This window comes from Leopardus geoffroyi, chromosome C1 (genome assembly GCF_018350155.1).
Source record: "Leopardus geoffroyi isolate Oge1 chromosome C1, O.geoffroyi_Oge1_pat1.0, whole genome shotgun sequence".
NCBI lineage: Eukaryota > Metazoa > Chordata > Mammalia > Carnivora > Felidae > Leopardus > Leopardus geoffroyi.
Window position 1 is genome coordinate 98,268,840 of NC_059328.1, and position 25,425 is coordinate 98,294,264.

Genomic DNA, 25,425 nt, shown 5'->3' on the forward strand with positions numbered 1-25,425 from the left:
GGAGCCACCCGGGCTCCCCTACTCCCAATATTTTTATAGCACATGTGGTCACCTCTTAATCCTGCATCTTATACCCTCCTAATTTAAATTTATGGCAGACTTAACCACTGAACTTTTGAGAATAGCCCTTTGTGTGTGGTTTGTATGTGCTCCATTTTTTCTTGTGAGTAATTGCCATGCATGGAGACAGTGGCAACCAAGAGAAGTGATAAAATACAAAGCAACTAACACAATTCCAATAAAGTAGCTACTGCGAACTTTTACTAGAAAGATAGGTCAGATGCTAAAGAGAAGATACATATGAAGGTAGAAAAAAAATGAAAGACATTGAATTGAAATAAAACCTAAGTATTTAAAGTAAATTTGCAATTTGTTTCAGAATTGAAGAAAGTTTTTTGCTTCAAAAAATTTTTTTTCTTAAAAAAAAAAAAAACGTTTTTTTTCCTCCTGGAAAAAATTTCTGGTTCTTTACTTTTATAGGTTTTCTTACCTATTTTTCTTTCTTTCTTTCTTTTTTTTTTTTTTTTTTTTTTTTGGTGGGGAGTAAGGCTGGTGGATAGGAAAGGCGATATTTTTATAGATGAGAGAGAGGAAATACGAAAGCATAAAAGAGAATGGATAGAAATGAGAATAAACTGCCCTCTGGCTTTTAGACTATTGTAATGAACAACAAAGAAAGGCTTTTTTTGCCACCAGGAATAGAGGTTTTTCTTTAGCAAATCCTCAACTTTTGGTCAGTTAGAGAGTTGAGATGTTTTATTTCTTTTTATAGCAGCTTTGTGAAGACAGAGAGGGGCAGATACCATTTTCATCTTAAATGGGAAAATAAAGTGATAAATATAATTTATTGAAAGTTATTTAATAATAAATTTGGGGGTAAATTCTAGTTTATTCCAGTGTTATCTCTAGTAGTTGCTGCACTTTAAATGACATATAGTGATGATTTTATTCCTATTTGTTGTTCAATGTAGAAAACACAGACATCTCTGTTGGAAACACCTGAAACTCATTATTGGAAGTTTGATTCTAAAGTAGCTCCTTCACAAAATATATCCAGAAACATCACATCAGCGGACAGTGGCAAATCCAGAGACAAAAGAGACTATTTGTGGACATCTGCCAAAAGTACTTTATCCACACCATTGCCAAAGGTTGGTTGCTAAAATTTCTAAGAAGTTCATAACGTTTTGGTTAAAAAAGGTTTTAGTATCATATGCCATATATCTGGTATTGCACATACATATATAAAACCAATTCAGTTTTTGTGATACCAGCATGAAATGGTTTCCTTTTTTTTTTTTTTTTAAGTTAAAAAAATTTTGTTTTTAAATTACTGTCTACAACTTAATGACACCGTGGGCAGATTCCATAAATTTTTGGCATTCACCAGATGGCATTCCCTGATGTGGGAAATCTGGTTCTGACTTGGCATTTTTCACCCCAGTTGCTTCCTTTGCTATTTACCCTTCATCATCTTGCTGAGAGAGTCCTTTACTTAGCAGTCAGCCCTTGGTGGATCAGGTACCACCAGGAGGTGGCTGAGTTACTAGCTGTCTTCCATATGCACACTTAATCCATGGGGAATTCATTCAGCCTTTCCATGCTAAATGGTAGTACAGAATGTCTACTCTGGCCCCGCCCCCCTCCCCCCCCCCCCCCACCATCCATTTCTCTCTAATTTCTTTATACTCTAAACTGTTCAGCCAGATGCAAAGACAAATGAAATTTCTCCCTAAGTGTGTATCTAGTGAGGTATACATTAAGTGTGTATCTTCTTAAAGGTGCCGCTAGTTTTATATTAGTTCCTCACTTGGCTTGGAACTTGAAGGGAAAAATATCTCTACCTCTTTGTATCCTTCTAAGTTGACATTTCATACCTTTCCTTCTCAGTTTCCTTAAGACAACTGGGAAGAAAGGAGGTGTTTGGTGCTTGCATGGCCAGTTTAACCACTTTTTAATAAGCCCGAAAGAAGGATCGAAGGATCCGGGCTTTAATCATAGGTTACTTTCTTTAGAATATGGGTTACTAGCACTTTTTTCCACAGCTTTGTGCCCCAGTTAACAGTTCCAGAGCAAAAAGAAGAGTCTCTCACATCCTGTTTATACATATTATCCACACCATGGAAATTATGAAAATTAGTAAACTACATGGCTTAGAGAGGCTTTTATATAAAATTATTTTGTTGTATTTAGAACTATATTATTCACATGAAATGATCTTTGTATAAAATGAACCTTACTTAAAAAAAAAAACTTTTTATTGAAATATATGCAAAAAAAATGCCCAGGTCTTAATTATACAATTGGATGAATCTTTACAAACTAAAGATGACTTTTTAGTAATCAGCATTCACAATAAAATACAGAACATTACTATCACCTCTGAAGATCTTCTTGCCCCCCTTACTACCTTCTCTGCCAAGGCTAACTACTGTCCCAACTCTAATATTTGATGTATCTGTTTTTGCATTTTCTATAAACAGAATCATTATTTTTGTTTTGGCTTTATTCATTTAACATTATGTTTATGGGACTCATCTATATTGTTGCTTTAAGTTGTAGATTCTCTGTTTTTATTCCTGTATAGTAATCCATTGTATGATGTACCATATTTTATTTATTGTATTGTTAGTGGACTTTTGGGTAGTTTCCAGATGGGACTTTTATGAACAGTGTTGCTATAAAAATTCTAGTATTTGACATGTATGCAGTTTGGTTGGGTATGTCTTTAGGAATGAAATTGCTGGGTAATAACATTATGCATAATATGTTACATTTTAATAGATATTGCCTGGGCTGTTTTTTACTGTGATACAAAACATGTGTTTTTTGTTTTTTCCCCCTCATGCCAGTTCTCTGATTGCAGACACCAACTAGGTGTCCCACAACTTGATTAAATTCTCACACTACGTGGAGCTAATGTAGATCCCAGTAGGTTAGGGCTCAGTCTCATAAGACTGCTTCCGCTTCAGACACCAGTCACAATCCTGGTTTGCCACTTGTACTACTGACCAGTTGGCTCTAAATTGGGGATTCCCACAACCCCCTCCTCAGGTTTGCTACTTTGCTAGAATGACTCACAGAACTCAGGAAATTCCTTTACTTACTATTACCAGTTTATTATAAAGGATACAACCCAGGAACAGCCAAATGGAAAAGATGAGTAGGGCAGGGTATAGGGGAAGGGGTATAGAGCTTCCATGCTCTCTTCAGGAGTTCCATCCTTCCAGCAGTACCTCTGTGTGTTTGCCAACATGGACATTCTCAGAACCCTATCGTTTAGGGTTTCTTTTTAATGGAGATTTCACTACCTAGCATGATTGGTTAAATTATGGCCATTGGTAACTCAATCTCCAACTTCTCTCCCCTCCCAGGAGGTCAGGGGGTGGAACTGAAAGGTTACAAACTTCTAATCAAACCTTGTTTTTTTCCGGCAATAAGCCACCATCCTGAAATTGTGTAGGTTCCCTTTACTGCCAATTATTTCATTAACATTAACTCTTGTCCAGTTGAAAGGAGTTCATTCTGAATAGGAAAAGACTCCTATCACATTACTGTCAACAAAGACCAAATGTTGTACCAAAAGATGCTCCTTTCACTCAGAAAATTACATGGGTTTTAGAAGTTCTCTGTCAGGAACCAGGGACAAAAACTAAAGGTATGTTTCTTATTGTACCACACTGCCAATCATTTAAAAAAAAATCATTACATCAATTTATATCTAAGCTAGCAGCGAGTGAGAGTTCTAGTTGCCCCACATCCTTGCTACCACATGGTATTTTTTATCTTTTTGATTTTAGCCATTCTCATGGCTGTGGTGACTTTACTTTTTTAAAAAGAACATTTTTACCATAATTTTAGATTTACAGGAAAATTGCAAAGGTAGTACAGAGAATTCCTTTATATCAGTCACTCAGTTTTCTACATTGTTAACATCTTACATTACCATGTACATTTGTCAAAACTAAGAAACATACATTGGTACATTACTGTTAACTAAACTTTATTTTTCCATTAATGTTTTCTTACTCGTCCAGGATTCAATCCAGGGTACCACTTTGCATTTAGTTGGCATACTTCCCTAGTCTTGATCTTAAATTTTTAAAGTTTGTTTGTTTGTTTGTTTGTTTATTTATTTATTTTGAGGGAGAGAGAGCATGAGTGGGGGAGGAGCAAAGAAAGAGGGAGAGAGAGAATCCCAAGCAGACTCTGAGCTGTCAGCATGGACCCCAATGTGGAGCTTGAACTCACGAACCGTGAGATCGTGACCTGAGCTGAAACCAAGAGTTGGGCACTTAACCAAGTGAGCCCTAGGTGCCCCTAAGTATTTTCTAGTATGCCATTTTAATCCTCTTGTTTTTTATTATACTTTTTGAATTATTTTCTTAGTGATTACCTGAGTATTAACATCTTAAAATGATTTAGTTTGAATTAATACCAATGTAATTTCAGCGGTATACAAAAACTTTGCCCAAACTTAGTTTCATTCCCTCTCTCTTTTGATATATTGTCATGCAAATCATATATTTATACATTTTAAGCCCATTGATACAGTATAATAATTATTGCCTTATGTGTCTATATTTTAGATTAGATAGGAAAAAAGAACTATAAACAAATACATGTATACTATCTTTTATAATTATATAGTTTTCTTTACTGGATGTTTTTGGTGTATATAGAATTATTTGGAAACAGGTTTTTTTAAGTGCTTTGGAGTCAACCTACAGCTGTTTTAACTCCATGGTTTATGGTAGAAATCAACTGTATGTAATGAGTCACTTGTCTCTTACTGCTTTTCTAGTTTGTCTTTGACTTTTGACAGTTTGATTGTATGTCTAAGTGTAGTTCTAATTGAGTTTATCCTCCTTGGAGTTTGTTGAGCTTCTTGGGTGTATAGATTAATGTTTTCACCAAATTTGGGAGGTTTTCAGCCATTATTTTTTCAAATGTTTCTTCTTCCCTTTCTCTGCTCTTATCTTGGAACTCCCATTATGTATACTTGATGGTGTCCCACAAGTCTCTGAGGCCCTGTTCATTTTTCTTCTTTCTATTTCTTAGACCAGATAATTTCAATTGAACTATCTTCAGGTTCATGGATTCTTTCTGCTTTAATATGATATTGAGCCCCTCTAACTGAACTTTTCATTTCACTTATTATACTTTTCAACTGCAATTTTCAATTTGGTTCTTTTTTAAAAAATAAGTTTTATCTTTATTGATAATTCCATTTGGTTAGAGATTGTCATCATACTTTATTTCTTTAGATATGGGTTTCTTCAGCTCCTTGAACATATTTAAAATAACTGACTTAAAGCCTTTGTCTAGGAAATCCATGACAGGTCTTCCTTAGGGATAGTTTCTTTTGATTGTACCATCCCAACCCCTGTGATGGGCCATAGTTTTTGTTTCTTTGCATGTTTCATAATTTTTTCTTGAAATCTGAACACTAAAAATAACATAATGTGACAGCTGTGGAGATCAGATTCACCCCTGTCCTTAGGGTTTGTTGTTTCTGCTTGTTATAGTTGTTGTTTGTTTAGTGACTTTTCTAAACTAATTCTGTAAAGTTTGTATTCTTTGAGTGCCACTGAAGTTTCTACGTGGTTAGCTTAATGTTCAGCTAATGTTTGAACCAACTGAGCCTGTACCAATAAATCTCCCAATTTTTACCAATGGACTGTAGGTACTTATTAGGGTATACCTTCAGCACTCAGCCAGACCATTGATAACTGAATCTTCAAGCTCAACTAGGGCCTTCTTAGGTCTTTCCTGTGCTTATTTACAGTCCTATGCATGTGTGGCTTTCTACATTTCCAGGAATGCCAGAATTTTTGAGGTTTTTGTCTAGTTTATCATTTGACCTGTTAAAATCATTGCCTCATTGAACTGCAAAGTGAAAACACTTGTCTATAATTGTCTTGATAAATGCTGTGTCCTACTCAACACCAAAGAGAAAGCTTTTGTACTGAATGAGTTCTGAATCAGGTTAAATACAGACTAGCTTGTGAGGTCTTTCACAGAACCCCTAGACAGGTCAAATAATGACAACTCTTTGGGAATAAAAGCTTTGAAAGAGCTCTCAATTTTGTTTTGCTCCGACTAATGGCTGCCAGTCTGGACCAGGAGTGTGGGATGTTATTTTTTAAGGGTAACATAGAGAATGGGAGCTAGGATGAAGAAAAGTTAAGACACCGCAAAGCTTGCTGTTCTTATGGAGGTTCTGCCAATTATTTTATTTTATTTTATTTTATTTTATTTTATTTTATTATTAAAAAAATTAATGTTTAGTTTTGAGAGAGAGAGCGAGCGAACATGAGTGGGGGAGGGGCAGAGAGAGAGAGGGAGATACAGAATCCTAAGCAGGCTCCAGGCTCTAAGCTGCCAGCACAGAGCCTGATATAGGGCTTGAACCCACAAACTGTGAGATTATGACCTGAGCTGAAGTCGGAAGCTTAACTGACTGAGCCACCCAGGCACCCCTCTGCCAATTATTTTTTTTTTAAATAAACACTACAGTTTGTGACAAGCTTTTGGTTAATTTCCAGAGTTCTAAAAAAGTGGACTTTGACCATTTTACTAGTATTTTATTGCTTTATGGAAGAGAAAATTTTTGGAGTACCTTACTGTGCCATTTTTGCTGATGTCACTGACCTAACTTTTTAAGGTACTTGAAAAAAAATTGTAAAAGTTACGGGGAAATATGGAATAGTAAACATTGACTAATGTGACTTACTTAATCAACAAAATATAAGCATACCTATTTTCTCATAAATCAGTAAGGATTTTTGTAGAGAGAGCTAAACTCATTCTGGTTTTTGGTCTGAATCATTGTTAAAAAAGTTAAAAATCCCTCTTCTTAAGATCGTTGACTCCTGAAGTTGAAGAGTGTCTCTCCGCACTCTCTCCTGCCATTATTTTCTTCAGTAAGTTGAAGGGAAGGACAAAGAAAAAGTTTTCTATTAAAAATTTTTGGAAGGAAGTTGTAAGTTTTAGCATCAAAAATACCTGAATTAAATTCTTATCAAAAGTCTCTATATACATTCCACTAATAATTGAGAGTTATTGATTGCTAAAGACTTAACTTGCCTTTATTAATAATACGGGGTTTTTGATGGGAAAATGTATTGTTTTTCTTTTTGGATAGGCATATACTGTGAAGACACCAACGAAACTAAAAATTCAGCAGAGAGAAAGCAAGAATATACCTACCGAAGAAAGTAATAAAAAAAGAAAAATGGTCTTTGAGTTTGATATTAACTCGGATAGTTCAGAAACTACTGATCTTTTGGTAAAATACTACAAATCAGTATTTATTACTTGTTTACATTATTCATTATTTTTATACATTACTTTTTGATGTATATGTATAATATATACACATAGCATCTACCATTGCAATACTAAAATATAGTAGAACTCTACTACAACACAGAGCCCTATATGCTTTTGCAGCATTTCGGATAGGGTTCAAATAATCTAACTTCAGTAAACATGGCATTTTGAATTACTTGATGTAACATAGTTGACACATGATTAACAATCTTGTTTTCCAGCAGTGTTACAAGGAATTTTTAACCACATTTTCTCTTTTTTTGTTTCTTTTCTTTTTCCTCTTTCTTTCTTTCAGAAAGGTTAGATGAATCTTGCTATAGCCAAATTTGTTATTTAGGGCCCCTTTTGCTAATATACATGTTACTTCATTTTATACCACTTTTTGGTTGAAATCTGTATCAAGGTATAACATTACTATTATTCTTAAAGAGTTAATGTATTAAAGATGAGTTGTTTAAGGAAGATATTTCCCCTAGCAGTTTGTATTAGTAATTACTCCCTACCATGAGTGTATCCACACATACCAGTGTTTTCTGAAGTTATAATATTGATTTATTGAGAATAGTTAAACTTAGATTCATTTAATTTAAAACCAAATAAATCTCATCACACAAAATGAAGCAATATACCAAAGATTCCTAATTACAAAATTCCAGTTAAAAGCACTTGTTTCATTGTTGCCACTTACAACTTTTGAGATTCTTCAAGCTTTTTTGGGACTGCTTTGTTCTGGAAAAATGAGTAGCTGAAGTCTTAAAACTTTAATTATTGAAGTTAACATACAGAATCCTTACTCAAGTACCTCTTTGTTTTATAGATGTTGATTAGCATTTTAATGATTAAAACTGAACCAAGCAATGTTTCAAAGACTACATAGATTATTTCTTAGAACAATCTCCTGTTTAAGAAGTATAGACAATGTTGCTGTTCTCATTTTACGGAAGAGGAAACTGTGAGTCACACAGATACTTGCCCAAGATCACATAGCTAGTAAGGCAGGGAGCCAAAATTTGAACACAGACCATCTAGCTCCAAAGCCTATGTAAGACCATGTACATAGTAACTTCCAGCTTAAACTGAAGTCCAGATATATAAAAATGTAAGGAGAATTAGTAGAAAGACTATGAGCTCTGGGATTAGACACTCCAGGGTTGGAATCCCTACTATTTTTCTAGCAATGTGAATTTAGCTGATCTGAGATTCAAAATGACTCGTCTCATTTTTAAAAGCATCACAACTTTGCAACACCATAAACATACTACGCTATTATATGTATACACAATTATTTCCACTTATCTAAAAAGACATTTCATGTCTGTTTATTTGGTTATAATTATCATTTGAAGTTACTATTTTTGTAAATTTCTTAACTGTTGTGTTTAAATTTTGATGAAGATTCAAATTATTATAAAAAGTTAGATGTAAAAATGGATTGTCTAAGTGATCTTGGATGGTGGAGTAGGACATACCACAAATTTATTTCTCCACCTAGATAGCAATTGTACTTGCAGAAATAACTATTTTGGAGCTCTGGAGACTGTTTGAATGCTTGCAATTTCCAGGGTTGCAACTTGGTAAATTATAGTTAAGTTTGCAACCTTAAGAATGGTAGGGACTACCTATCATCCAATCCATAGGCCTGTGGCAGACAGCTATCCTCAGGTCTTGGCCATAGCCAGGGTAAGCAACAAGGACTTTTTCTCTGAGTATCAAGGTTCAGTGTTCCATATCATGATTGCTGCTTCTCACCACTGAGGTGCAGGCACAGAAACTTTCCTGTCATTCTTTCAACCCTCGCTGGCTTGTGTCTTCTTAGAGGATTTAAGTGAACTGTATCTGTGGGTTGTTTTTTTTTTTTTTTTTTTTTTTGCCTTCCTCTTCTTTTCATTTTTCTTCTTTGGAGGACCAGGCATTTAAGAATTAGTACACTCAAAAGCACTCACATTTATGGGGTATTTAAAACCACTACATGTGCCAAGGGAAAGACAGGCTCAGAAAAAACCTGAGATCTCAAATTTTCACCTCATCCTGATCCCTGGCATAGAAACTTATACAACATAAAACAAAACAAAAACAAAACTAACCCACTTCAGCAAACCCTGGGGAAAGTGAAGAATCTGATTTGCAGACCTATCTAATTATAAGATTCCAATGTCTAGTTTTCAACAAAAATCACAAGGTATACAAAGAAAAGGAAAGTAGGGCTATACAAAGGAACAGAACAAGTCAACGGAAAATGTCCCTGAGGAAGCCCAGATGTTGGGCTTACTAGATAAAGGTTTCAAAACAACCATCTTAAAGATGCTGAAAGAGCTAAACGAAGACATAGACAAAGACAGAAAAATGATGTATGACTAAAATGAGAATACCAATAAAGAGATAGAAATTATAAAAAGAACCAAGAAGGAATCCTGGAGTTGAAAGTACAATAACTTAAAATGAAAAGTTTATTAGAGAGATTCAAAAGATTTGAGTAAGCAGAAGAATTGATGAATTTGGAAATAGGATCACTGAAATTACTGAGTTTGAGGAAAGGAAAGAAAAAAGGAAAAGTGAGTAGGCAGCCTGAGACTTGTGGGACATCATCAAACATCAATGTGTTTTGTATGAGTCCCAGAAGAAGAGAGAGAAAAAAGGGAAAAAATATTTGAAAAAGTAATAGCTGAAAACTTCTCAAACTTTGATGAAAGAAAATGAATCTACAAATCCGAGAAGCTCATTGAATTCTAAGTAGTATAAAATCAAACAGACTCACGTCAAAACACATTATAATCAAACTGTCTAAAGACAAAGAGAATCTTGAAAGTAGTGAGAATCAACTCATCACAAACAAGGTACTCTCAATACAATTATCAGCTGATTTCTCACTGAGAAGACTTGGAGGCCAGAAGACAATAGTTTTCCATATTCAAAGTGCTGAAAGAACAAAATCATCAACTGAGAATTTGATACCTGCAAAAACTGTTCTTCAAAAATGAGGGAGAAATTAAGACATTCCCAGATAAACAAAAGCTGAGGGAGTTACCAAATAATTTACACAGGAACTTATAAAAGCTAGCATTGTAATTTGGTTTGTAACTCCACCTTTTATTTTCTACAGGATTTGAAAGAAATTGCATCAAAATTGTTCATCTACATTACTGGGTACCCAAGGTATAAAGATGTAATTTGTGACATCAATAACAGAAAAGGAGCATGGAGCTGTATAAGAGCAGGATTTTTGCAGGCTATTGAAGTGAAGTTGGTATAAATTCAAATTAGATTGTTATAACATTATAGGATGTTAAATGTAATCCCCATGGTAACCATACAAAAGAATCTGTAGAATATACACAAAAGGAAATGAAAAGGGAATCGAAACATTTCACTACAAAAAAAAAATCACCTAACCATAAAAGAAGACAGTGATGGAGAAAATGAGAGAGAAACAACAAACCTATAAGGCATATAGAAAACAAACAGCAAATAGGCAGAAGTTAGTCTCTCTTTATTGTAATTACTTTAAATGGATTACACTTTCCAATCAACATAGATTTACAGAATAAATTTTAAAGAATGATCCAACTAGTGTTTTGTCTAAAAGAGACTCATCTTAGAACCAAAGACACAAATTGAAAGTCAAAAGGTGGAAAAAGATATTCCATGCAAATAGTAACCATAAAAGATCTGGGCTGGCTATACTTCTATCCAACAAAATAGGTTTTAAATCAAAAAAGTGCAAGAGGCAAAGAATGACATTTTATATTAATAAGAGTTTCAGTACAGCAAGAAGATATGAGAGTTTTAAACATTTATACCTAATAACAGATCCTCAAGATACATGAAGAAAGTCTTTACAAAATTGAAGGGACTAATAGTTCTACATCAATAGTTGGATACTTCAATACCCCACCTTCAATAAAAGATAAAACAATCAGAAGATAAATAAGGAAATGGAGGACTGGAAAAACACAATAAAGCAAATAGGCCTAACAGATCTATACAAAACACTCAACAACAACAGAATACACATCATTTTCAAGTGCACATGGAATATTCTTCAGGATAAGCCGTATAGATTACAAAACAAGTCTCAATACATTTTAAAAGATAGCCATCATACAAAGTATCTTCTCTGACTACAATGGGATGAAATTAGAAATCAGTAAGAGTAGGAAAATTAGAAAATTCACAAATTTGTGAAAATTAACACACTTCTAATCAGAAAAGTCGTCACGAGGGAAATTAAGACTTAGATATGAATAAAAATGAAAGCACAATATATCAAAACTTATGTGATACAGCAAAAACCACACTCAGAGGAAAGGCATAGTTCCCAAATTCCTACTAAAAAAGAAAGATCTCAGTTCAGTAACTTAATTTTACACTTTATGTAACTAGAAAAAGAAGAACAAACTAAACCCAAAGCTAGCAGAAAGAAGGATATAATAAATATTCAAGGAGAGATAAACAAATTAGAGAATAGAAAACAATAGAGAAAATCAATGAAACCAAAATTTGTTTATTTGAACAAAATTGACAAATCTTTGGCTAGACTAACAAGAAGATGTAAATAACTTGAATCAAATGAAAGTGGGTACATTATTACTAATTATTCAGAGATAAAAAAAATACTGTGACTATATGGTAACAAATTTTATAACCTAGAAGAAATGGACAAATGGGTAAAATCCTCAAAACACAAATTACCTAAACTGATTCAAGAAGAAATAGAAAATCTCAACAGACTTACCTACAGTAAGTAAAGAATTTGAATTAGTAATAAAAAAACTCTCAACAAAGAAAAGCCTTGGACCAGATGGTTTCATTGATGGATTGTATCAAACATTTGAGGATATAACCTTCTCAAGTTCAAAAAAATTAGAGAACTCAGGCTAACTCATTCCCTGAGGCCAGCATTACCTTGATACCAAAGCAAAATACAGATACTGTTAGAAAAAAAATAAAGACCATTATCTTTTATGATTGTATATGTAGAAATCCTCAACAAAATATTAGTCAAATTCCACATCATATTACAAGGGCTATTCACCATGACCAAGTGGGGTTTTTCTGAGAAATACAAGGATGGTTCAGTATAAGAAAATTAATGTAATATATCACATTAATAGAACAAAGAGAAAAAAATTCATCTCAATTGGTATAGAAAAGGCACTCAACAAAATCCAACATTTTTTCATGATTAAAAACTCTTACAAAGCTAGTAATAAAGGGAAAATTCCTCAGCATGATAAAAAGTACTTATGAAAACCCACAGCTAACATCATAGTGGTAACAGATTGAAAACTTCCCCCTAAGATTAAGAATGAGACAAGGATATCCATTTTCACCACTGCTAGTCAATATTGTTCTGGAAGTTATAGCCAAGGCAAAAAAGACAAAGGGAGAGGGAGGGAGCTAAAAAGCCGGCATACGGATGGAATATGGGGTACAGCTATGTGCAGATGTCATGATCCTATCCATTGAAAATCACAAAGACTCCACAAGAAGGCTACTAGAGCTAATAAATGAAGTCAGCAACATGGAAGGGTAGAAGAACACATGACATCAGTTATGTGTGTATACACCAGCAATGATTAAAATCCAAAAGGAAATTACTACTACTACTACTACTACTACTACTACTACTACTACTACTACTACTACTATTTAGGTACAAATCTAACCAAGAAGGTAAAACGCTGAAATACAATGAAAACTATAAACATTGCGGGAAGAAATTAAGACTTAAAGAAATAGAAAATTCTGCTTATGGATAGGAAGACAACATTGTTAAGATGTCAAAACTACCTCTGATACTAAAATTCATATAGAGCTACATGGATCCCCAAATAGCTAAAACAATTTTGAAAAAGAAGGATAATGTTGGGGGATTCATAGTTCTCAACTTTCAAATTTTCTACAAAGCTAGTAATTTAAGCAGATTAATACTAGGATAAGGACAGATATATGTGGAATAAAATAGCCCAGAAATAAATCCTGACATATATAGTCAATTGATTTTTGACAAGAGTGCCAAGACCATTCAGTGGGTAGAGAAGACATTTTTTTTCAACAAATGGTGCTAGAACTGCATATACCCAGATGCAAAAGAATGAAGTTGGACTCTTACTTTATACCACATATAAAAATTAAGTAAAAATGTATCAAAGATCTAAACTTAATGCTAAAACCATGAAGCTCTTAGAAGAAAATAGTGGGAAAATTTTCATGACATTGAATTTGGCAAGGACCTAATGGGTATGACACCAAAAACAGCCAAGAAAAGAGAAAATAGATCAATTTGACTTCAAAATTAAGAATTTTTTGTGCATCCAAGGACACTATTAAAGTGAAAGGACAAGCTAGAGGATGGCAGAAAATATTTCAAATCATATATTTGAAAAGGGATTAATATCTAGAATACATAAGGAATCCCCATAATTCAACACCAAAAACCATACAGCCCAATTTAAAAATGGACAAAAGACTTGAATAGACATTTCTCCAAAGACGATATACAAATGGCCAACAAGCACATGAAAAGGTGAACGTTACAGAGTTAGAAGGACAGATAAGGTTTTGTTTTAATTGGGTTAATTTATTTTTATTTGGGCAGTCATTAATGAATTACCAGTTTGCTATGTACTGAGTAAAATTTTAACAGTTTCCAGGATGATTTAAAAAATTTTTCTTTTCTAAGCTGGTCAGTTGGTACATACTGGTTCTGAGTGTATCTGAAAAGGCAGCTTTTTATGAATTACTGAATTCTGCTGAAATCTTAGAATTCATGAAAATCTCTTTGAATATTTTTATTCATGAAGCTTCTGTAAATGTGACATTAGGAGCAGGAAAAGATAATGTAAACCGATTGCTTGCCTGACTAAATCTGTGTAGTATATTTATTAAGAGAATGGATTCTGGAACCAGCCTACCTGGATTTGAATCCTGGCTCCACCTCTTACTAGCTGTATAATCTTAGGCAAGTTACTTAATATTTCTGTGTCTTCATTCTTCACCCTCAAAATGGGGATAATAATAGTATACCTACTTCATAAAATTGTTGTGAGGATTAAAGCTAAAATACACAAAGTGATTAAAACAGTTTCTAACATAAAGTACTAAATACGTGTTAGCTATTGTGTAGGGACATTACAATACTCATAAACTGATAATTGATAACATTATAGCTTTATAGGATTATAAATGCTTATTCTAAAGCCGAAGTGTGAGTTTGAATAAGTGGGCTGGGGGGAAGGGGAAGGAAAGGTAGTAGTATAAAGACTCTGAAACTGAAATAGAAATAACAAAATAAGTACTATTCGTACACATCTTGTATTTCACATAACCTTTCAGGAACATAGTTAATAGAATCCAAATCTATGTCCTTGTTTGACAGATGGAGGGTTTATTTTGTCATTGTCTTCAGTTTTTCTTCTTTTTTCTCTCCTCTTTCTCCTCTTTCTTCCCTTCTCTTCCCTCCTTTCTTCCTCTTTTCCCTTCCTCGTTTTTCTCCTCCTCCCTGTGATATGTAGGAAAAATCTTAATAACAAATATCAGTGATGACAGACTCCAGATTAATATTTTTGTATTTTCCTTTAAGGGCATGGTAGCAGAAGAAGAGACATCGAAAAAACTGTACAAGACTAATAATCCACCAACTCCTCATCTTTGTGTCAGAACACCAAAACAGGTATCTTTTCATTTTTACTTCAGAAAGCAAATTTCAAAAGCTGGACTTTATCTTTTTAAATTAAATATATTATGATTTTATTTTATTTTATATTCAGACCCCTTCATCTCTAACAAGCCCTGGATCTACACTGAAGTTTGGAGCTATGAGGAAAATGAGAGAAGATCGTTGGGCTGTAATTGCCAAAATGGATAGGAAGAAAAAACTAAAGGATGCAGAAAAGCTATTTGCTTAATTTCAGAAAATAAGTGTGATTAAGGAGCCTAATATTTATATCTTATTTATAGTTAATTAAAAATGTTTATTTTCTGAAGAGCCAGTTTCTGAAATTGAGACTTTATTTTTGCATAAATAATTTGGTTTTTAAAATTTGTATATTTTGGCCTAAATTGAAATAACCACATGTTACCTGAAATCTTGTAATTGTATTCAAATAATAAGATGATTGTATTTTGTTTTTACCTTTTCTTGTATTTATGAAAACTGTTTTAGCTAAGTTTTCAAATTTGTAAAGTTATCCATTAAATGCTAGGAACACATTGAGATTTACTCTTTATTCTTTACTATTAAAATATTTTGAACACAAATAAATGCTTTTCATTGATTCTGTGAGGTCGTCTGAACAGCTTATCATAATTTTGATAATATTTGTTTTTAAAATCTTAAGGTCATTTTAGTGAAGTTTCATAATTCTGAAGAAGCTTTATCTATTTAGTTGTAGGGGGGAAAAGGCTATACCTTTTAGCTATACTAAACTTTAGAGCTATACTAATAGCTCTATCTATTTAGTTGTAGGGGGAGAAAGGCTATACCAGTATGCCTTCATAACATTATTTATTCAACACTTACTACTTTAAGCAAATATTTATTGAATGCCCACTAAGAGCAAAACACAGTTCTAGATACTGGAGATATGACAGTGAACAGAACAGAAAAAGAAACCCTCTGTTTTTCTAGAGCTTACATGTTAGTGAGGGAAATAGACAAGACAGAAAATTTAAAGACCAAAACAGATAGTGTATTGTTAATGGTAATTGCTAGGAGAAATAAAACAGAAGAGTACTAGGGAGTATGAAGAAGGTTGGACTTTTAAGTAGAGTGGGCCTCACTGAGATAACATTTGAAGATCTGATGACCAACAAGTGAGCCTGTGGCTCTCTGGGGAGTACATTCCTGGCACAAGGAACAGAAGTTCAAAGACCCAGAGGTGGAAGTGTGCCTTCTGTGTTTGAGAAGCAGCAAAGAGGTCACTGTACCTGTAGAATCATGAGCAAAAGGAAGAATAGAAGGAGAAAAGGTCTATCTTTATCAGGATGGGGAGTTTGGGTGGGCAGTTTATGTAGTGCTTGTAACTACTTTAAGAACTGTGGCTTTTACTCTGAATAAGATGTGAAATTAATAGTATTTTTTAGCAAAGAAGAGCTATGATGTGACTCAAGTTTTAACATAAGGACCTTTCTGACTACTATATTGAGAACAGATTTTGAAAAGAAGACAAAAGGCTAAAACAAAACAGGAACTTTTTTTTTTTTTTTTTTTTTTTTTAGAGCAAGTGAGGGAGAAGGCCAGAGCAAGAGAGAGAGAATCTTAAGCAGGCTCCACGCCCAGCATGGAGCCCAAGATGGGGCTCAATCCCATGACCCTGGGATCATGACCTGAGCTGAAATCAAGAGTTGGACACTCAACTGATTGAGCCACCCAGGTGCCCCAGGAAGTTATTTTAATAATGCATATGAGAGATGGTATTTGGCTTGAACAAGGGTGAAAGCAGTAGAGGAATAACATGGTCAACTTTTGGATCTGCTTTGAAGATTAGATTTGGGACGTGATAAGAAAAAGAACCAAGGATAATTTAATATTTTCGGTCTGAGCAATGTAGTTTTGGACATGTCAGGTTTGAAATGCCTGTTAGACATCCAAATAGGGGATGGTAAATAGGCTTAGAGACAAGTTTAGGGTAGTGATATAAATTTGGTGGGAGTTAACAGCATATTTAAAGCTATCAAACTGGATGAGAACATGTATAATCATGGGTGTGACTGTACCTAGAAAAGAGGAGATTAGAGAGATGATAAGAAACCATCAAAAGATTAGCCAAGAGTGATAGTGAAGTCAAGCAAGAAAGTATTTCAAAAAAGAGGGAGTGATAAATTGTGTTAAATACTGCTCAGAGGTAAAGTAAAATTGGTTAAGTGTTGTTAATGTGGAGCCTGGATGATCTTAAGAATGGCAGTTTTGGTGACTGGAATTTGATTGAAAGGGACAGTTAAGAGAATGGGAGTAGAGGAAGTGGAGATAACATCTCTATAAAGAGTAAGAAGTAGCAATTTCTTACTTGACACATCCCCAAAGGCAAGGGAATTAAAAGCAAAAATGAACTACTGGGACCTTATGAAGATAAAAAGCTTCTGCACAGCAAAGGAAACAACCAACAAAACTAAAAGGCAACCAGTGGAATGGGAGAAGATATTTGCAGATGACATATCGGACAAAGGGCTAGTATCCAAAATCTATAAAGAGCTTGCCAAACTCCACACCCGAAAAACAAATAATCCAGTGAAGAAATGGGCAGAAAACATGAATAGACACTTCTCTAAAGATGACATCCAGATGGCCAACAGGCACATGAAAAGATGCTCAACATCGCTCCTCATCAGGGAAATACAAATCAAAACCACACTCAGATATCACCTCACGCCAGTCAGAGTGGCCAAAATGAACAAATCGAGAGACTATAGATGCTGAAGAGGATGTGGAGAAACGGGAACCCTCTTGCACTGTCGGTGGGAATGCAAATTGGTGCAGCCACTCTGGAAAACAGTGTGGAGGTTCCTCAGAAAATTAAAAATAGACCTACCCTATGACCCCACAATAGCACTGCTAGGAATTTACCCAAGGGATACAGGAGTACTGATGCATAGGGGCACTTCTGTACCCCAATGTTTATAGCAGCACTCTCAACAATAGCCAAATTATGGAAAGAGCCTAAATGTCCATCAACTGATGAATGGATAAAGAAATTGTGGTTTATATACACAATGGAGTACTACGTGGCAATGAGAAAGAATGAAATATGGCCCTTTGTAGCAACATGGATGGAACTGGAAAGTGTGATGCTAAGTGAAATAAGCCATACAGAGAAAGACAGATACCATATGGTTTCACTCGTATGTGGATCCTGAGAAACTTAACAGAAACCCATGGGGGACGGGGAGGAAAAAAAAAAAAGAGGTTAGAGTGGAAGAGAAACAAAGCATAAGAGACTCTTAAAAACTGAGAACAAACTGAGGGTTGATGGGGGGTGGGAGATGGGTATTGAGGAGGGCACCTTTTGGGATGAGCACTGGGTGTTGTATGGAAACCAATTTGACAATAAACTTCATATATTGAAAAAAAAAAAAAAAAAAGAAGCAGTATGCCTGGGTGGCTCAGTTGTTTAAGCGGCTGACTTTGGCTCAGGTCATGATCTCATGATTTATGAGTTCAAACCTCGTATCAGGTTCTCTGCTGTCAGCGCAGAGCCCACTTCGGATACTTGGTCTCTCTCTATGCCCCTCCCCTCCTTGTGCTCTGTCTCAAAAATAACATTTTTTTAAAAAAGTGTAAGAAACAGAAGAAGTTACACTTTAAAGGGAAGAAGATAAATGAAGCAGCTACTAGAAGTGGAAGTGGATCAAGGGATTTTTTTTAAAGATCTAAGAACTAATAGCATGTTTAATAATTAGGGAAGGATTCAGGATGGGGGGAAATGATTATGCAGGAGAGAGGGAAGTGCTTTTTTTACTGTTTTTTTTTTTTTTTTGGTAGATGTTCTATGATAGGCAAGATGAATAGAATCTAGTGGAAAATGAAAGTGCTGGGCCTTAGGTAGGAAAATAGAGAGTTCTACCATAGGAACCAGAGAAACGGAAGAGTGTATCACACAAGATGTTGGTAAGTGGATAGGAGTTTGTAGAAGTTGTGGTTTCATAGCTTCAATTTTCCTAGTGGAGTAAGAATTGAGAATGAGAATGGAGGAGAAAGATGAGCAGGTAAAAGTTTCATATAAACTAGGGAAGTGAAAATAAACTGTCAAAACAACTGACAAGTAGATAAAAAATAGTTCCAGTTGTCTCTAACAATTTTGGTGTAGTAGAACTCTAATTCCCTCATAGTGTGGAATTCTGTGTGCCAAGAAAAAATGGAAATGCTATAACATTACAGAAATTGTGTTCCTCCTTCAATTTGTAAGCCTTTGACTATACTCTGATAACTGGAAATGGTTTGGGGATTTCCAGCTTTGTGGTATTTTTTAAAAAATTTTTTAATGTTTGTTTATTTTTGAGAGAGAGTATGAATGGGGAAGGGACAGAAAGAGAGAGGGAGACACAGAATCTGAAACAGGCTTCAGGCTCTGAGCTGCCAGCACAGAGCTGGATGCGGGCTCAACCAACTGTGAGATCATGACCTGAGCGGAAGTCGGACGCTTAACCCAATGAGCCATTCAGATGCTCCTCAGCTTTCTGATATCTTAATTGAAATTTTATAATTAGTCTCCTGAGCAAGTGTTTTTTAGAGGATTATTGGTCTTGATAATGTGGTATTTTGTATTTGAAGCTATATATTTTCAAAAATTTTATTTTTAAAAAATGTTTATTTTGAGAGAGTGCATGCACATGAGTTGGGGAGGGGCAAAGAGAGAATCCTAAGCAGGCTCCAAGCTGTCAGTGCAGAGCCCTATCTGGGGCTCAACCCCATAAACTGTGAGATCATGACCTGAGCTAAAATCAAGAGTCAGATGCTCAACTGAGCCACCAGGCTAGTGTATTAAGGTAACAAGCTTCTCTGGCTAATCATTCATCAACTTGTCACTTATCTAAACTCCAACATAAATGTTCCTATTTAGTGAGAAGCATTCCTCTAAGCAGTGATTCAGGAAACCTGGCTACTTCCAACTTTTAGTTCTGCCATGTTTAACAACGGGCTTCCAAGATTGCTGCAAAAGGGGAAACACCAAAAAGATTTGCTGACAGATTGGCTTGAAATAAGGATGAAGTGAGAGAAAAAGAAGGTACAAAGTTGGGTCTTGAAGTTTTGTTTTGATGTAATATTTGGGGGCGGGGGCTATGTAATATTTGAGCTATCTTTGATATCTAAGTGGAGATGTTGAATAGATCATTGAACAAATGACTCTGGAGTTCTCCAGAAGGATCATTATTTGGTAATCATTGGCATATACATGTCATTTGAAGCATAAGACTGTGTGCACTCTTTCTGTGGACAGTGAGTGTGTAGTTACAGAGAAGAGTTAATACCCTTGGGATACTGGACATTTAAAAGTCAAGCAATAGAGGAGTTGCTGCAAAGACTAAGAAGGACAGACAGGTGAAGTGTAAGGGGTCATGAAGCTTAAAGACCAAAGTGATTTAAGAAGGGAGTATTCTCCCATGTCCAATCCTTCTGAGTGGCAATACTTGAAAGCAAATAATTGGATTTATCTATATGACATACAATCTCTGCCATCAATGACTTGATGTCCAGCAGCAAATATAAATGTGTAAACAAATGAGTCACTTATAATGTAAGTAATTCAACAGTACGTAAGAGATACAGAGATGTGAAAGATAATTTCATGTCTTGGCTTCAGAGAAGACCTTCTAGAAGAGATGAATTTTGGATATAAAAAAGAATGCTACCGGTGTATAAGAAGGACAAGGGAAAATTAAGGCAGGAGAAATAGCAATATAAAGGATGAGCTGAAAAGTAGGTAGGAGAACCAGACCATGGTGTCTTCATGTAGTATATTATATTCCAAAGCTTGGACTTTTTGATATAGAAAATTGAATAGAGTTTAAGCAAGGAAAATAAGACTTTATTATTTAAAATACAGTATTTTAAAATTTAAGTTTTACAAAAGTGTAACAAGTGTTTATAAGGTCTCCCAACTCTATTATTCATCCCCATAATTGAAAAAGACTTTTGTGTTTAGAAAGCTCATTAAAGATCAGTTGGAACAGGGTGACGTTATTGCAGCTATGGAAATAGTCCAGATGAGAGATGGGAAAATTTCTTAGACTAAAAATTTTAAGTTCCAGACTTTTAGATTATATCTAATACCTAGCATAAGAAAAATATCCATAATCTTATCTCTTTAAACCCTCCTTCATGTAAATGTAAGTTAATGATGTCAAAGAACAACTTGCTTTGGTTGATATAAAGGTTAGAAATAAATTATTTATAATTTAGGCAACCTGAATTCAGTATAATTAGTAGTCCACAGGCTGTAGAAGTACATCTACTTTAATCAGTGGCAGGTCATCTCTGGGTTAGAAATAGGAAATGACAAACAGGAGACAGGTAGGACTTACCATTATTAAGTTATGAAATCATAGAGTTTAGAGCTGGAGGGAACTGAAAAGATAATTTAATTTCAATAGATCAATAATTTGAGGCCTATAAAAGTAATCATAATGAAAAGGAAAAGATAGTTTTGAAAACTGAATTTCTATGCATATACATACTTTACATCAATACATAAATATAGTCATAAAATCTTACTGCCTTCTTTTTTCCTTTTGCTTTTGTCTTCCCCCTTTCTTCCCCTCTCCGCACACATCAGGGTCGCCCTCTGCCAAATCCCCCTCTCCTGGGGGAAAAATCCTTTCCTGTTTTCTTCAATCACTGATAGATGTAGATAATAAATGTAATATATTTAGTTACATACTTTTACATAGGCATACACACAGGATTCTCTTGTCATGGTTAATTTACAAAAATGGGATAATATTATATATGCTTTTCAGAGTCTTTCTTTACTCAGTATCTCATGACAATCTCTTTAAAGCATGGTGTAGTTCCAATTCATTCTTTTATTATTATTTTTTTTAAGTTTATTTATTTTTGAGACAGAGTGAGCACAAGTTGTAGAAGGGCAGAGAAGGGGGTGGGGGAGAGAGAGAATCCCAAGCAGCCTCCATACTGTCAGCATAGAGCCTGACACAGGGCTCAATCCCACCAACTATGAGATGATCGTGCATGACCTGAGCTGAAATCAAGAGTCACTTAACTGACTGAGCCACCCAGGTGCCCCTGCAATTCATTCTTTTAAATGGCTGTAGTAATATTTCATGGATGTACCATAATTTAGCTATATATTAGAGTATGGTAGAGACTTTTATGATCACCTATACCTACTTCTTCTCTCCTTCTAGGCACACAAGATAAAGATTACATTTCCCTTCGCATCTTGGTGAGCCTATATTATAAGTTCTGGCCAAGGGAGTTTAGATAGAACTGATACGCACTAATTACTTCTGTGCCAGAGTATTTGATTAATAGTGTGAGACCTTCTAGAACATTCTTCCTCCTGCTGCAGCAATTTGTGATGTTACAGATGACAAAACTCCTGTCATTCTACGTGAGTAAAAATTACATAAAATAAAGTTTCCCCATTAGCCCATCATGGTCATGTAGTATGAATAAGATATAAGACTTTGTAGTGTTAAGCCCCTGAGAGTTTGGGATTGTCTATGATTGTTGGCATAATCTACTCTATCTTAACTGATATAAGGAGAATTCTCTTCGTTTCCAGTTTTTTGCACTATGAACAATGCTAATGTTAGTGCTTTTACTTCTGTAAATTATTAATTTTGGAATTGATGGGCCTACAGATATGCATATTAAAATTTTTAATAGGTGTTGTCTAGGAGCGATAGTAAAAATATGTAATCACTGGTATGGAAATATATATCATGTGTATAAATCATTATGTAATTAATAGTTGAAACTATATTCTATGACAATATATTCTACAGAGTACAGCTTATTCTCTTATAAAAGCCTGGGTGGCTCAGTCAGTTAAGTATCCAGCTTCAGCTCAGGTCATGATCTTGTGGTTTGTGAGTTCAAGCCCTTCATTGGGCTCTCTGCTGTCAGCTGGAGTCACCTTCAGATCCTCTGTCTCTCTCTCTGTCTCTGTTCCTCCCCCTCTCATGCTTTTTCTCTCTAAAAAATAAACATTAAATTAAGTGCTAATCAAGAGTTGTAAACTGTAATACAAATTGATTATTCTAAATTATTTTTAAATTTTTAAAAATTATTGCTATGTTATATGATATTACATTAAAAGTTTTCTAGTCCTTATAATAATAACTGAGATTTTTGTATATTCTGTTTATCAGCTAAATCACAAATATAGTTTGTTGGGGTTATCATGTTTACTTAAGTCAAAACTAATTCTTTGGGCCAGTCTGCATGTTACATGTGTCAGTTAAAAGTATTGTGGTTTTTTTTGTTGTTTTGTTTTGTTTTGTTTTGTTTTGGGTTTTGTTTTTTTATTTTTTGTTTTGGCCTACTGAATTTGGAATCTTAGCAACTGTTGTTCATGTTTTGAATAACAACCTCTGTGTGGCTGAGTTTTAGGTCTAAAAAAATGATGATACTTATAACTAGAAAAAAATAATAGGCATTTTGAAAGGTATCTAGTACAAAGCAAGTGCTAATCATGATTACCTCTCATTTTTATTAATGAAATCAATCTTATGCATGCCCATGACATGTAGGCTTTCAGTGGATTTTAATGAATTTGACTCACCATATGAAGGTGAAAATTTAACAGGGACAGTGAAAAAGAAGGACCTGTATTCTAGAAGTTCCCTAGCTCCAAATTGGCCAAGTGGACTCTCCCCAGCCTCAGAAGCCTCCTTTCTGTCCTAGGAATACCTGAAATGTCAACAGAATCCATATTGCCAGACTGGTGCCTGCAATAGCTATTGTTACCACACACCTGTTTCTCCCAGGTTCTTTGAAAAATTTGGAGTTAATTTGTAGGCTACTGTTCCTATGAATGGACACGTTAGGGGCTACCTCAGGGCAGCTCTGGCCAGTAATAGGTGGTCACAGTCTATGAAAAGCCAAATTGGCATGGAGCATTGGTCTACTATTGCTAGCTTCACTGAATGAGGAAGTCTGCCTTGCTGAGGTCTGCATGTGTTTGGAGGAATCAGAAGATGGTGTTTGGTGTATGGGAACTAAAGCAGGATAGCTAGCGGGACAGCAGGTAGATGGGCCCAAGGATGGCCCCCTAGCAGTACCCATCTATAGAGCCTAGGATCCAAAAGGAGGTGTGAGTATGGCATGGCCAGACCCTCCAGATACAGTGTGGCAGGGGGAAGATAATGATGCCTGGGGAGGTGGAGATTTTTGTCTAATCAGCTTGTATCCCACATCCTTGATAAACTCACTAGTTCCAGTCGCATTTTTATAGATTCCTTGGGATTTTCTATGTGGATGATTATGTCATCTATGGCTAAAGATATTTTTACTTCTTCCTCTTCAATCTATAACTTTTTCTTTTTATTGCCTTATTGCACAGGATAGTACCTTCAGTACAATGTTGTATATATATGATGAGAGTTGACATCCTGGCCTTTTCCCCAATTATTTAACCTTAAGTACGTTGTTAGATATCTTTTTATCAGATTAAAGAAGTTCTTTCTATTGCTAATTTGTTGAAAATTGTATCATGAATGAACGTTGAATTTTCTCAGGCTTTTTCTGAATATTTTGAGATGATCATATGGTATTTTACTTTTAGTCTGTTAATATGGTGAATTGTACTGATTGAGTTTTGAATGTTAAACTAACTTTGCATTCCTGGAATGTGAAGGTCATTATATTTTATTCTATTTATATATTATTGGATTCAATTTGCTAAAGCTTTTCTGAGGAATGACATCTAGTTTTGTTTTTTTGTAATATTTTTTTTGGTTTGCTATCAAGGTAATGCTGGCCTTATAACATGAGTTGAGAAGCATTCCCGCAATCTAACTTTTGGAGTTTATGTCAAATTGGTATTATTCTTTTTTTAATGCATGATAGAATTTACCAGGGAAATCATTTGGGAATGGAGTTTTTTTTAATAATATATTTAATTATGAATAAATTTATTTGATAAATATGTGGCTACTTACAGTTACTATTTCTTCTTGAGTCAATTTTGATAATTTCTATCTTTCACAAAATGCATATTTTTTTTCCTAAATGGTTGAGTGTATTTGAAATGAAGTTGTTCATAATATTTCCTTAGTATCATATTAATGTCTTTAGGATCTGTAGTGAGGGCTCTTTTTTAATCCCTGATTTTGGTGATTTGTGTCTTTTTCTCTTGACCAGTCTACTTAAATGTTTATGGATTTCATTGATCTTTTCCAGAAAAAAATGGTTTTAGTGGTTTTCCTGTTGATTTTTTGTCTGTTTCCTATTTCTTTGATTGTATTCTCATTTTAATTTTTTCCTTTATTTTGCTTACTTTGGATTTATTTTTCATCCAAATAGAAGCTTAAAAACTTGAGCTTAGACCTTTCTTATTTTAATATGTACACTTAAAGCTATACATTTTTCTCTATACATTAGTTACATCTCACAAATTTTGACACATT

General features: G+C 34.6%; 1 protein-coding gene across 6 annotated transcripts in view; it reads left to right on the forward strand.

The window, feature by feature from the left end:
* The window catches only part of SYCP1 (synaptonemal complex protein 1), a 118,632-nt gene extending 103,043 nt beyond the window's left edge, over positions 1 to 15,589 (forward strand). For 4 of the 6 annotated variants that reach the window (XM_045478754.1, XM_045478755.1, XM_045478752.1 and 1 more), the window contains 4 exons: positions 972 to 1,151; positions 7,148 to 7,291; positions 14,918 to 15,007; positions 15,105 to 15,589. In XM_045478754.1, the coding sequence (XP_045334710.1) occupies positions 972 to 1,151; positions 7,148 to 7,291; positions 14,918 to 15,007; positions 15,105 to 15,242 (552 nt within the window). In that variant the 3' untranslated portion in view covers positions 15,243 to 15,589. The remainder of the gene's footprint in view (positions 1 to 971; positions 1,152 to 7,147; positions 7,292 to 14,917; positions 15,008 to 15,104) is intronic. The other 2 variants (XM_045478757.1, XM_045478756.1) reach the window with 1 other exon arrangement.
* Positions 15,590 to 25,425: the final 9,836 nt, after the last annotated feature.